Source organism: Sciurus carolinensis, chromosome 2, assembly GCF_902686445.1.
Source record: "Sciurus carolinensis chromosome 2, mSciCar1.2, whole genome shotgun sequence".
In the NCBI taxonomy this organism is placed as follows: Eukaryota; Metazoa; Chordata; class Mammalia; order Rodentia; family Sciuridae; genus Sciurus; species Sciurus carolinensis.
This window is the reverse complement of record NC_062214.1, coordinates 109406896-109420499: the sequence shown is the minus strand read 5'-3', so window position 1 is coordinate 109420499 and position 13604 is coordinate 109406896. Positions and strand designations below refer to the sequence as shown.

The 13604-nt window shown below is 35.8% G+C and overlaps 1 protein-coding gene across 4 annotated transcripts in view; it reads left to right on the top strand.

Annotated features, from left to right (window-relative positions):
- Window positions 1–13604, top strand: part of Tmem62 (transmembrane protein 62) — a 47791-nt gene that overhangs the window by 23230 nt on the left and 10957 nt on the right. For all 4 annotated transcript variants that reach the window (XM_047542272.1, XM_047542274.1, XM_047542276.1 and 1 more), the window contains 2 exons: window positions 1143–1256; window positions 12087–12171. In XM_047542272.1, coding sequence (XP_047398228.1) covers window positions 1143–1256; window positions 12087–12171 — 199 coding nt within the window. The remainder of the gene's footprint in view (window positions 1–1142; window positions 1257–12086; window positions 12172–13604) is intronic.

Genomic DNA, 13604 nt, shown 5'->3' with positions numbered 1-13604 from the left:
TTATTTTATTTATGTATATGTGGTGCTGAGAATCAAACCCAGTGCCTCATACATGCTAGGCAAGGGCTCTACCACTGAGCCACAACCCCAGCCCCTCATTTTTTCTTCATCTATAAAATGGCGATTTTCAAATCTTTCTCCTTATTATAGGAGTAGTAATGAGAATAGTCTTATAAAGAAAAAAATTCCCTCATCTATTTAGTTCCTAGGTATGGAGTTTCTAAAGAAAATGCAGGATAAATTCTTGATTCTTTCCCAAACCCCACTTTTCTAAACCAGTTTTCAGAATAATGAGTTGGTTTTTAGCATCTGCCAAAGGTCACTAATGAGTCATTTACTTTTTGTATCATTATGAATTCCAACTACATATATATAGATAAAGATATATAGATATAGATATACAGATATAGATATTTAGATATATATACTTATACTTATTTGATATTTCAATCCATTGCATTTATTCTTTTTTTAAAGCATTCTCTTTTTTAACCTTTATTATTAATTAATTAATTAATTAATTAATTTTTATGTGGTGCTGAGGATTGAACCCAGTCCCTCACACAGAGCCACAATCCCAGCCCTAGCATTTATTATTTTTGATACTCAAATTGGCCCATCTTTGGCTGATGGAACCCTCTTCATGTTGACCACTAACTTCTTTGACGCAATCCCATTATTCTTCATTAGCTTTTTAGTTTCTGGTATGACAAGATATTCCAAGTTCTTTTGCATTTCTTACTTAAAACCTGGAATCAGTCATTTTTCTAAGAAGCACTGTTTCCTTGTAGTTAAAAATGTTTTTTTGAGTCTACAATCTGAGCACTAGTCCTGCTAGCTCATTGCTGTTATGGGTTTATTATTACTTTTCAGTGAACAGAGGGAAAAAGATTTCTTGAAAAAGAAAATACATTATGAGTATATGCTGGTATTTTCAAATCTAGAATTATAGGGTCTAAAAGAAATTCTGTCAAAAGCACTTATAGGGACACTCAAAAGTAAGTGACAAAAAAGGTAGCTATTCAACAAAGATAACTGGTAAAAGTTATTGCAAACTCTCTTGTCAGTTATGCACATAATTTAGAACATTATACATATCTAAATATGCATGAAAGTCACTTCTCTGCTATGCTTCTAACTAGGATTCTGCTGGAAGAAGTAAGAGTGTTCACCACATATTTTCTGTTCAAGAGAATATTCATCTCACATTTAATCCCCTGGCATCATTTATTCTTCTTACTGACCACTGCATGGTGGTAAGTGAATTCAATTAAATGTTACATGTGTTTTTATTGGATTTGATAAATGCAAAGTTCTAAATAATATAATCATGTGTAATGAAAGCAGAACCTTATAAAATTAAAGTTTAGATATTGTCTAGAAGAATAAAATGATTTTAAGTCGTTTTGAATTAAAAGAAGCAGAGACATGAACAAGTAATTTAGGACCTAGTTCTAATTAATGCCATAAAACCAGGATGAGTAAGGAAATTCTAGGTGCTGACTGGAATTAAGACTTTTAAGTTAATTATTTACTACTACTATTACAACTAATTATAATAATTTTATTTATTATTTTAAATTTTTTAAAAATATTTTTTGTTGTAGATGGACATAATACCTTTATTTTGTTTATTTTTTATTTTTATTTTTTTAAATTTATTTTTATTGTAAACAAATGGGATACATGTTGTTTCTCTGTTTGTACATGGAGTAACAGCATACCATTTGTGTAATCATACATTTACATAGGGTAATGATGTTTGATTCATTCCATTATTTTTTCATTCCCCCAACCCCTCCCACCTCTCTTTTCCCTCTATACAGTCCCTCCTTCCTTCATTCTTGCCCCCCTCCGACCCCCCATTATGTGTCATCATCCGCTTATCAGTGAGATCATTTGTCTTTTGGATTTTTGAGATTGGCTTATCTCACTTAGCATGATATTCTCCAATTTCATTCATTTGCCTGGAAATGCTGTAATTTTATTATTCTTTATACCTGAGTAATATTCCATTGTGTATATATACCACAGTTTCTTTATCCATTCATCAATTGAAGGACATCTAGGTTGGTTCCACAGTCTGGTCATTGTAAATTGAGCAGCTATGAACATTGATGTGGCTGTATCTGTGTAGTATGCTGACTTTAAGTCCTTTGGGTATAGGCCAAGGAGTGGGATAGCTGGGTCAAATGGTGGTTCCATTCCAAGTTTTCTAAGGAATCTCCACACTGCTTTCCAGAGTGGCTGCACTAATTTGCATCCCCACCAGCAATGTATGAGTGTACCTTTTTCCCCACATCCTCTCCAACACCTATTGTTGCTTGTATTCTTGATAATCGCCATTCTAATTGGGGTGAGATGGAATCTTAGGGTAGTTTTCATTTGTATTTCTCTTATTAGTAAAGATGGTGAACATTTTTTCATATTTTTGTTGATTGCTTGTAGATCTCCTTCTGTGAAGCGTCTGTTCATATCCTTAGCCCATTTGTTGATTGGGTTATTTGTATTCTTGGTGTAGAGTTTTTTGAGTTTTTTATATATTCTGGAAATTAGCGCTCTATCTGAAGTATGAGTGGCAAAGATATTCTCCCACTCTGTAAGCTCTCTCTTCGCATTGCTGATAGTTTCCTTTGCTGAGAGAAAGCTATTTAGTTTGAATCTATCCCAGTTATTGATTCTTGCTTTTATTTCTTGTGCTATGGGAGTCCTGTTAAGGAAGTCTGATCCTAAGCCAACAAGTTGAAGATTTGGACCTACTCTTTCTTCTATAAGTTGCAGGGTCTCTGGTCTGATTTCAAGGTCCTTTATCCATTGTGAGTTGATTTTTGTGCAGGGTGAGAGATAGGGGTTTAGTTTCATTCTGTTGCATGTGGATTTCCAGTTTTCCCAGCACCATTTGTTGAAGAGGCTATCTTTTCTCCATTGCATATTTTGGACCCTTTGTCTAGTATGAGAAAATTGTATTTATTTGAGTTTGTGTCCATGTCCTCTATTCTGTACCATTGATCTACCTGTCTATTTTGGTGCCAATACCTTGCCATTTTTGTTACTATTGCTTTGTAGTAGAGTTGAAGTTCTGGTATTGCGATACCCCCTGTTTCATTCTTCCTGCTAAGGATTGCTTTAGCTTTCTGGGTTTCTTATTCTTCCAGATGAATTTCATGATTGCTTGCTCTATTTCTGTAAGGTACGTCATTGGGATTTTAATTGGAATTGCATTGAATCTGTATAGCACTTTTGGTAGTATGGCCATTTTGACAATATTAATTCTGCCTATCCAAGAACATGGGAGATCTTTCCATCTTCTAAGGTCCTCCTCAATTTCTTTCTTCAGTGTTTTGTAGTTTTCATTGTAGACTTTTTTTACCCCTTTGGTTAGATTGATTCCCAAGTATTTTATTTTATTTTTTTTTTGAGTCTATTGCAAATGGAGTTGTTTTCCTCATTTCCCTTTCAGCTGTTTCGTTGCTTGCGTATAAAAATGCTTTAGATTTATGCATGTTGATTTTATAGCCTGCTATTTTGCTGAATTCATTGATGAGGTCTAGAAGTATTCTGGAGGAGGTTTTTGGATCCTCTAAATATAGAATCATGTCATCCGCAAATAGTGACAGCTTTAGTTCCTCTTTTCCTATTTGTATCCCTTTAATTTCTTTGGTCTGCCTAATTGCTCGGGCTAAAGTTTCGAGGACAATGGTGAATAGAAGTGGTGAAAGAGGACATCCCTGTCTTGTTCCCGTTTTTAAAGGGAATGGTTTCAGTTTTTCTCCATTAAGAATGATGTTGGCCATGGGCTTAGCATAAATAGCCTTTACAATGTTCAGGTATGTTCCTACTATCCCTATTTTTCTAGTGTTTTGAGCATGAAGGGGTGTTGTATTTTGTTGAATGCTTTTTCTGCGTCAATTGAAATAACCATATGATTCTTATCCTTAAGTGTACTGACATGATGGATTACGTTTATTGATTTACAGATGTTAAACCATCCTTGCATTCCAGGGATGAACCCCAAGTGATCGTGGTGCACAATTTCCTTAATATGTTTTTGGATACGGTTTGCTAATATTTTGTTAAGGATCTTTGCATCTATATTCATCAAGGATATTGGTCTAAAATTTTCTTTCCTTGATGTGTCTTTGCCTGGTTTGGGTATGAGGGTGATATTAGCTTCATTGAATGAGTTCGGTAGGGTACCCTCCTTTTCTATTTCCTGGAATACTTTGAGAGGAATGAGTTCTTCTTTGAAGGTCTTGTAGAACTTGGCTGAGAATCCGTCTGGTCCTGGGGTTTTATTGAATGGTAGATTTTTAATGGCTTCTTCTATTTCATTGCTTGATATTGATCTGTTTAAATTGTGTATGTCCTCCTGGTTCAGTTTGGGAGGAGCATATGTCTCTAGAAATTTGTCAATATCTTTGGTAGTTTCTATTTTGTTGGAATACAGATTTTCAAAGTAGCTTCTCATTATGTTATGTATCTCAGTGGTGTCTGTCGTGATATTTCCTTTTTCATCACAAATTTTAGTAATTTGAGTTTTCTCTCTCCTTCGCTTTGTTAGTGTAGCTAAGGGTTTGTCTATTTTGTTTACTTTCTCAAAGAACCAACTTTTTGTTTTGTCAATTTTTTGAATTGTTTCTTTTGTTTCAATATCATTGATTTCAGCTCTGATTTTAATTATTTCCTGTCTTCTACTACTTTTGCTGTTATTCTGTTCTTTTTCTAGGGCTTTGAACTGTAATGTTAGGTCATTTAGTTGTTGACTTTTCATTCTTTTCTGGAATGCGCTCCATGCAATGAATTTTCCTCTTAGTACCGCTTTCATAGTGTCCCAGAGATTTTGATATGTTGTATCGTCATTCTCATTGACCTCTAAGAATTTTTTTCATCTCCTCCCTGATGCTTTCTGTTATCCATGTTTCATTTAGTAGCATATTATTTAGTCTCAGGTGTTGGAGTAATTTCTGTTTTTTCTTTTGTCATTGATTTCTATTCTCAGTCCATTATGATCTGATAGAACACAAGGTAGTATCTCTATTTTTTTGCATTTCCTAAGAACTGCTTTGTGGCATAACATATGGTCTATTTTCGAGAAGGTTCCATGTGCTGCTGAGAAGAAAGTGAATCCGCTCACTGATGGATGGAATATTCTATATATGTCTATTAAGTCTAGGTTATTGATTGTGTTATTGAGTTCTATGGTTTCTTTGGTTGGATTTTGTTTGGAAGATCTATCTAGTGGTGACAGTGGTGCGTTAAAGTCACCCACAATTATTGTGTTATGGTCTATGTGATTCCTGAAATTGAGAAGGATTTGTTTGATGTACAGGGATGCACCATTGTTTGGGGCATAAATATTTAGTATCGTTATGTCTTCCTGATTTATGTTTCCTTTAAGCAGTATGAAATGTCCTTCTTTATCCCTTCTGACTAACTTTGGCTTGAAGTCCACTTTATCTGATATAAGGATGGAAACCCCCACTTTTTTACTGAGTCCATGTGCGTGGTAGGTTTTTTCCCATCCTTTCACCTTTAGTCTGTGGATGTCTTTTTCTATGAGATGAGTCTCTTGCAGGCAGCAAATCGTTGGGTCTTTCTTTTTAATCCATTCTGCCAGTCTATGTCTTTTGATTGATGAGTTTAGGCCATTAACGTTCAGGGTTATTATTGAGATATGATTTGTATTCCCAGTCATTTGGCTTATTTTTGGTTTTTACGTTGGCTTGGTTTCTCCTTTGAGTGGTTTTTCTCTAAGGTAGTTCCTCCCTTTGCTGATCTACATTGTTGTTTTTCATTTCTTCCTCATGGAATATTTTGTTGAGAACATTCTATAACACAGGCTTTCTATTTGTAAATTCTTTTAACTGTTGTTTATCATGGAATGATTTTATTTCATCTTCAAATCTGAAGGTTAGTTTTGCTGGGTAGGGGATTCTTGGTTGGCAACCATGTTCTTTCAGAGCTTGAAATACGTTGTTCCAGGCCCTTCTAGCTTTTAGAGTCTGGGTTGAGAAGTCGACTGCTATCCTTATTGGTTATCCCCTATATGTAATCTGATGCTTTTCTCTCGCGGCCTTCAAAATCCTATCTTTATTTTGAATGTTAGGCATTTTCATTATAATGTGCCTTGGTGTGGATCTGTTGTGATTTTGTGCATTTGGTGTTCTGTAAGCCTCTTGTATTTGATTTTCCATTTCATTCTTCAGGCTTGGGAAATTTTCTGATATTATTTCATTGAATAGGTTGTTCATTCCTTTGGTTTGTATCCCTGTGCCTTTCTCAATCCCAATAATTCTTAAACTTGGTCTTTCATGATGTCCCATAGTTCTTGGGGATTCTGTTCATGATTTCTTACCATCTTCTCTGTTTGGGCAATTTTATTTTCAAGATTCAATATTTTGTCTTCATTGTCTGAGGTTCTCTCTTCCAAGTGGTCTAGTCTTTTGGTGATGCTTTCCATTGAGTTTTTTATTTGGTTTATTGTTTCCTTCTTTTCAAGGATTCCTGTTTGGTTTTTTTTGAGAATCTCTCTTTGTTGAAATGATCTTTTACTTCCTGCAGGTGCTCTTTCAGCTTATTGGTATTATCATTCATTGCCTGCATTTGTTCTCTAATCTCATCCTTTGCTTCGTGAATCATCTTAATCATGTATAATCTGAAGTCCTTTTCTGACATTTCTGCTACCATACTGTCATTGGATTCTATTAATATAGAATCTAGATTTGTTTGGATCATTTTCTTCCCTTGTTTTTTCATGTTGTTCATGTATCTTCCCCTCTAGCAGTGCAGATCTGAGGTATTGCAGATTTCCCCCTATAGGCTTATAGTGGCCCTATAGGTTTCCAAAACCTTTTCTTTAAGGGGAGATCAATATTAGCAGTGCCCAATTCAGACACTATGCAATCCTAGACCAAATAGCCCCTATGAGGACAACAACAAAATTGTCATAATAAACCTAATGATTTCAAATATTATCTTTGGTAAAACAAACAGATTTGCAATAAGGTCTGCAGTTTCTAATGGAGTATAAAGAGGATGCAGAGGAATGTAGAATGTGGCTGTTAATGGGATAAGAAAAGAATATACAGAAGTTCTAGATAATAGAAAGTGTGAGAGTGTAATCAAAAAAAGTTGGATATTAGCATGCAAAAAAGGGAGAAAGAGACTCTGAGGGAACAGGTAAACAAAAGGAAAAGAGAGCAAAAAAAGTAAAGAAATAAAAACTTAAATTTTTTCAATAAGTAGAAAAAAGAAAAATCTACAGTATAACAGTTATATAGTAATGAATCCTCCCAGTCTTCAGTAGCCTGATGCATGAGAGGTACCTGATAATGAGCTTCAAGCCTCCAGCAGGTGTCTCAGGATGGGTTTTTGCCCCACCCAAAGATCAGAGCTACAGCTTCTAGGATTATCCAAGATGGCCACTCTGGCTTCCAAATGTGTTGGCAAATTGGGAGCTACAGCTCTGGGTGTGGACGTGGTCAGCAGGAGGTCCTGGAGGCAGGATGCGTTTGGTCAGGCAGGGGTCCTGGAGGTCGGGTGTGTTTGGTGTGGTTGTGGGATCCTGGAGGCTGGTTGCAATCAGTCGGTCTGGGGTCCCAGTGATAGGGCACAGTCAGTTGGTCTGGGGGTCCTGGCGGCAGGGAGCAGTCAGTCAGTCGATGTGAGGGCCCCAGAGGCAGGGAGTGATCGGTTGGTCTGAGGGATCCTGGAGATGGGCTCAGTCAGTCCAGCCAGGGTTCCTATGGGGCCTGACTGTTGTCTCAAATTGGCGACAGCCACGTGTAATCAAACCTGCAGGTACTGTAACAGTGAACTTCCAGGCAACAGCAGGCAGCTGGTGCTCCATTGGCTGTCGGTGATCAGTTTGCTGACTATTGTCGGACGATTGGGAGGTGAACCTCATGCGTTGGGTGATGGATAGGTGTAAGGCAGGCGATGGACCGGCCAGAGGCAGGCAAATGGTGGATGATAGGCGTCTGACAGTGAGCAATCTGCACTCAAAAAAGGCGTCAATATGCTGGCAGACTGCAGGTCATCACAGCAGACAAATGGAGTAAACACCAGGGAATCGATAAGCAGCAAAAACTGCCTCACTGAGAAACAGATATCCTCTGCTTGAAACCGGAGTTACGGACGACAAGGAATGCAGCCTCCCTCTAGTCTGCCATCTTGGATCTCCTATTTTGTTTATTTTTATGGGTACTGAGGATTGAATCCAGTGCCTTTCACATGCTAGGCAAGTGCACTGCCACTGAGCTACAGACCCAGCCCTATTATTTTAATTTTATTTATTTATTTAACCTAGGGCCTCACTTAGGTTAGGCACTCTGCAATGAGTCACACACCCAATCCAGGATTAAAACTTTTAAAATAATATTTCTTTTTTTAAAATGTATTTTTTAATTTAATTTTTCTAGGCAAATACCAGTATATATTGTAGGGAATTCACAAAATACAGTATAATCTCTTTAAAATTGGGATAAAGTAAAAGAATATTTCTTCCCATAAAAATAACACGTGCTGGGAGCGTGGGTTGTAGCTCAGTGGTAGAGTACTTGCCTAGCATATGTGAGGTACTGGGTTCAATCCTGAGCATCACATAAAAATAAATAAATAAATAAAAAACAGTATTGGGTCTGTCTACAACCAAATATATATATGTGCATGTATATATATATATATATGTATGTGTGTGTGTGTGTGTGTGTGTATATACATATATGGGCATATATATATATATATATAAAATAACATGCTCAATGTGGAAAACTTGGAAAATTAAGAAATAAAGTAAGATCAAATCCACATAATCCACTGTTCATTATAACCATTGTATTATTGTATACTTGTATATGAGTCTTTAATATAAAAAGTGATTTTTTTTTTTTTGGATGATGCTGGGGATCAAACCTAGTGCCTGTGCATTCTAGATAAGGCTTTTACCATTGAGCTATATCCCTTGCCCCTCTAATATTATACATTTGTTCTTTTTTTCTGTCTGATTTTTTCCCATTGAGGAATTTGTTTTGACTATTTTCCATATCGATGTATACTTTTTCTTTAAGTGGAGTCTCACTATGTTACCCAGGCTGGTCTTGAACTCCTGGGCTCAAGCAATTATCCTGACTTAGTCTCCTGAGTAGCTGAGATTACAGGTGCATACCTCTTTACCTGACTATATTATTTTATGTGATATTAGCTATATTATGTTAAGACACACATTATTATACTAATAAATACCTTAATATACACCTTAATTTATTAAGGTATTTTAGGCAAATGACTAAATAAAGATATGCCTTAGTTAAGATTTGCCTTGGGGCTGGGGTTGTGGCTCAGTGGTAGAGCACTTGCCTTACAGGTGTTCTGGGTTCAATCTTCAGCACCACATAAAAAATAAATAAAATAAAGGTATAAAAAAACAGATTTGCCTTAGCATATTTAACTACTTGTCTATTTTTGGGAATTTGTTTCCAAATTTTCCCTCTACTACATAAATAATGGTTTTAACTAAGTTTTGGCATATATTGCTAACATCATTTCTTGGGATCAATTCCTAGAAGTAACTTGCTAGATCAAAGGTGAGTGTAATGTTTTATTTACTTCCTTTCTTTATTATATAATTATACAAATTATTTATTATATTATATTCACTTTTTTTCTATCTTCTCTCATTAAAATATAAGTCCAATGAGATCAGGGATCTTTGGTTGGAATGCCTAGCATATAGTAAACCCTCAGTATTTATTGAATAAATGAGTATTTTTTTTTTGTTTCTAATATCCACTATTAAATTATCTTTGGAGAAGTGGTTTCAATTTATACTCTACCTTCCTAAGATCTAATTTATCCTGGACATTAATAAAAAATACAAAAAGTTATTTATTAAAAATTTGAAAAGAAAAATTCAACCTCTCTTAATTTCATCTCCTGAGATAGCTTTAGGGGGTATATCCTCAGACTTAACATGTGAAATTACTATTATTTCGATTACTTGTGTGATTGAGCTTTTTTAAAAATGTGATTAATGGGCATTTATATTTCTGTACTATGATTTTTTGGGTCATTTTAAAATTTTTCTTTGGGAGGTTTTTAATAGTCATGTAGATCAAACTTTGGGAATTTGGATGCATAAATGAATCACCTGAGAATATTAATTGTAGATTTGGATTCAATAGGTCTGAGATGGGGCCTAGGATTCTGTATCCCTTATAGGCTAAATGTGATTGCAGTGATAGTCTGAAGGTCATACTTTTAGAAGCAAGTACCTAGCTCAGAGGTCTCTTTCATATTAGTTAATCTCTAAATAAATGACTTCTTGTGGAGAAAGCAGAAGAAAATATAGTCTGCTCACTCAGTCTGCAGTGTGCTGGATAGTTTTTTCCTTCTTACGGAACTTTAAATAAAACCAAACAAATTATCCTTCTCCTAGTACAATGAAAGTAGACAATTTTAACTTCAAAGTTTAATTTAACTATATAAACTACTTATCTCCAATTTAAGCTGAGGGAACTTATAATTTTCTTTATTACTGGATCAGATGTTTGATTCTCTTTAATATGTGTATTTATTTATTTTTATTTATTTATTTTGGTACTGGGAATTGAACCCAGGACCCAGGGGCACTTTTTCACTGAGCAATATCCCCAGTCTTTTATTTTTTAGTTTGGGAGGGTCTTACTAAGTTACTGAGGGTCTTGCTAAGTTGCTGAGGCTGACCTTTAACTTATGATCCTCCTGCTTCACTTCCTAAGTTGCTGGGATTATAGCCACTGCACCTGGCTACTTGTATTTTTCTTATAGTCTTTTTTTGTTAATGGTATTTAAAAAAAAAAAAAAAGAAAAAAAAGAAACTTGCTTTTCTTTTCTTTCTTTCGTTCTCTCTTTTTTTTTTTTTTTTTTTTTTTGGTACCTGGTATTGAACTCAGGGGCTCAGGGGCACTTGACTACTAAGCCACATCCCCATCCCTATTTTATGTTTTATACAAAATATAAACGAGTTGCTTAGCACCTCGCTTTTGGTGAGGCTAGCTTTGAACTTGAGATCCTCCTGCCTCAGCTTCCTGAGCTGCTGGGATTACAGGCATGAGCCATCACACCCAGCATGAAAATTGCTTTTCTCTCTGTAATTACACATTTCTAACACCAATTCATGTGCGTTACACAGTTCAACATAATTCTGACACTAACTGCTGGAAGTTAGCACAGACCCCACAGGTTAAGAGCTTAATCTTAGAAACCCTCCTTACTACCCACCACCCCCAAAACCAATCATAAGTCCAGATGTCACCTGTGCTTCTGACCAACTGGCTGTAAATTGGAGGTTCCCATGGCTTCCTTCCTCAGGTTCAAAATTTTCCTAGAAAGCCTCCCAGAACTCAGGAAAATAGTGTACTTACTAGATTATTGGTTTAGGAGAGAATACAACTCAGGAACAGCCAAATGGAAGAGATACTAGGGTAAGGTATGGGGGTTGGGTGTGAACTTCCATGCCCTCCCCAAACACATGCCGCTTTCCCAGCAACTCCACATATTCACCAACCTGGAAGCTCTCTGAACCCCTTCAGTTAGGGTTTTTATGGAGGTTTCATTAAATAGGCATGGTTGTTTAAATCCTTGACCATTAGTGATTAATTCAACCTATAACCTCTCTCCCATCTCTGGAGGGCAAAGTTGGGGAGTGATGTGACAACATGGTTGGCTCCCATAATAACCAACCTCCATCCTTAAGAGCTTTCTAAAAGTTCCCTTATTAACATGAACTCAGGTGTGGTTGAAATAGTCTTGTTATTCATCAGAGAAGACACTCCTTTTCTTTATCATTCCACAGCTTGTCCAGGAGCTAGGGACAAAAACCAAATATAACAAAAGATGCTTTATTTTTTTCTGTTACCATTTAGAAAATCATAAGGGTTTTTAGGAGCTGTGCCCAAAAGCTGAAGTTGAAAACCAAAACTCATATTTCTTATTATATCATAATATCACAGATGTCATTTTCACTTTTGTTAATGAGGTCAGTTTGAAAGCCTTCACTGGAGCTGTGCCCATATATCTATTCACATTAACATCTTTTTTCTCTGCAGGCCCGGGTCCTTTTTGTGCTGATTGTGCTGATCCAACTCTTCATTCTCATTACTTTTAGGTACCTAGAATATCCAGAGTTTAAAGGTTAGTCATGGTTATTTTCATCCTTAGAAGTATTTAAAATATCATATATTGTCCTATTATGAAGTGATATATAACAATATAAATTGTTTTTAACATGAGCTTGTGAGATGCATTCTTCAAAAGTTACTTTTTCCCTCTAATGCTCTTATCTTTTTTTTTTTGCGCGGTACTGGGGATCGAACTCAGGGCCTTGTGCTTGTGAGGCAAGCACTCTACCAGCTGAGCTATCTCCCCAGCCCTAATAATGTTCTTATCTTGAAGAGCATTATTATTATGTTTGCTGCTTTAAGCCAGTAAAGTGAGATTCAATCAAAATGAGGGTAAAATACAATATAGCTCAGAATGGCCAACTTTTAATATAAGTAACTATTTAATGTAATTTTATATATGAAATACTTTTAAATAGAATATAACATTTCAGTTCAGATATTCAAAGATAAGGCACTAAACAAAGCTTGACAAAACTTTTTTTTTTTCTTTTGTACTATGGATTGAACCCAGGGGTGCTTTACCACTCAAGCTCTATCCTGAGCCCTTTGTATTTTTTATTTTAAGACAGAGTGTTGCTAAGTTGCTGAGGATGGCCTCAAACTTGGGATCCTTCTTGCTTTAGCCTTCCAAGTTGCTGGGATTATAGGTGTGTACTATGATGCCCAGTAGAGCATGACAAAACTTAAATGATGTGTATATAATTTTGAATTACATACACAGAGCAGACTATAGAACAGTTGTAAGAGAGTTGACTTTGCCTGGAATGCTTCCTTCCCCAGGGACAGCTGTCTGTCCTTGTGTGTGTTCTCTGCCTATATTTGCCAGGTTACTGAGCTGACTAGCAGAAAACTGTTAATTAGTTAATGAATAGTGAAGGTAAATATATTAATCATTTATTTGGATAGGTGCTAAAAGTTTTTACTGAACCTGTATAGGTGTGGTTTGGAACACTCAAAAGGCTGTTGGCTACTTATTTCCTCTTACATAGTATCCCATCAATAATACCTAGGCTAATATTTTGGATAGTGGTACTTTTAATGATCTTTTGGTACAGTGACGCTGCCTATAGGTATGTTAAAACAGAAAAATAACACAGTTTCCACTCATGCTTAGTAAAACAAATACAAATATTTCTGTGTAAAAGCACTAATACTGACTATTAGCAATAGAGAGTTATGAGCATGTAGGTACATCTGGATAACCTTTTGCATTAGTTTTCCACTATGTTCATTATTCACTGCTTACTTTAACTTTGATTCTTTATCTGGTGACTCTGTGTAGACTGATAGCTATTAAGTGGTAAAGAGTAATCATCCTACATTTTTGGTTTGCTTGAAAACCTTTCTCTTTTCATTCCTTGTACTTTATTGCAGTGATCACCAAATCTGGCAGTATATGACAATCACCTAAGGACATTTCAAAGAAATATAGATTCTTAGGCC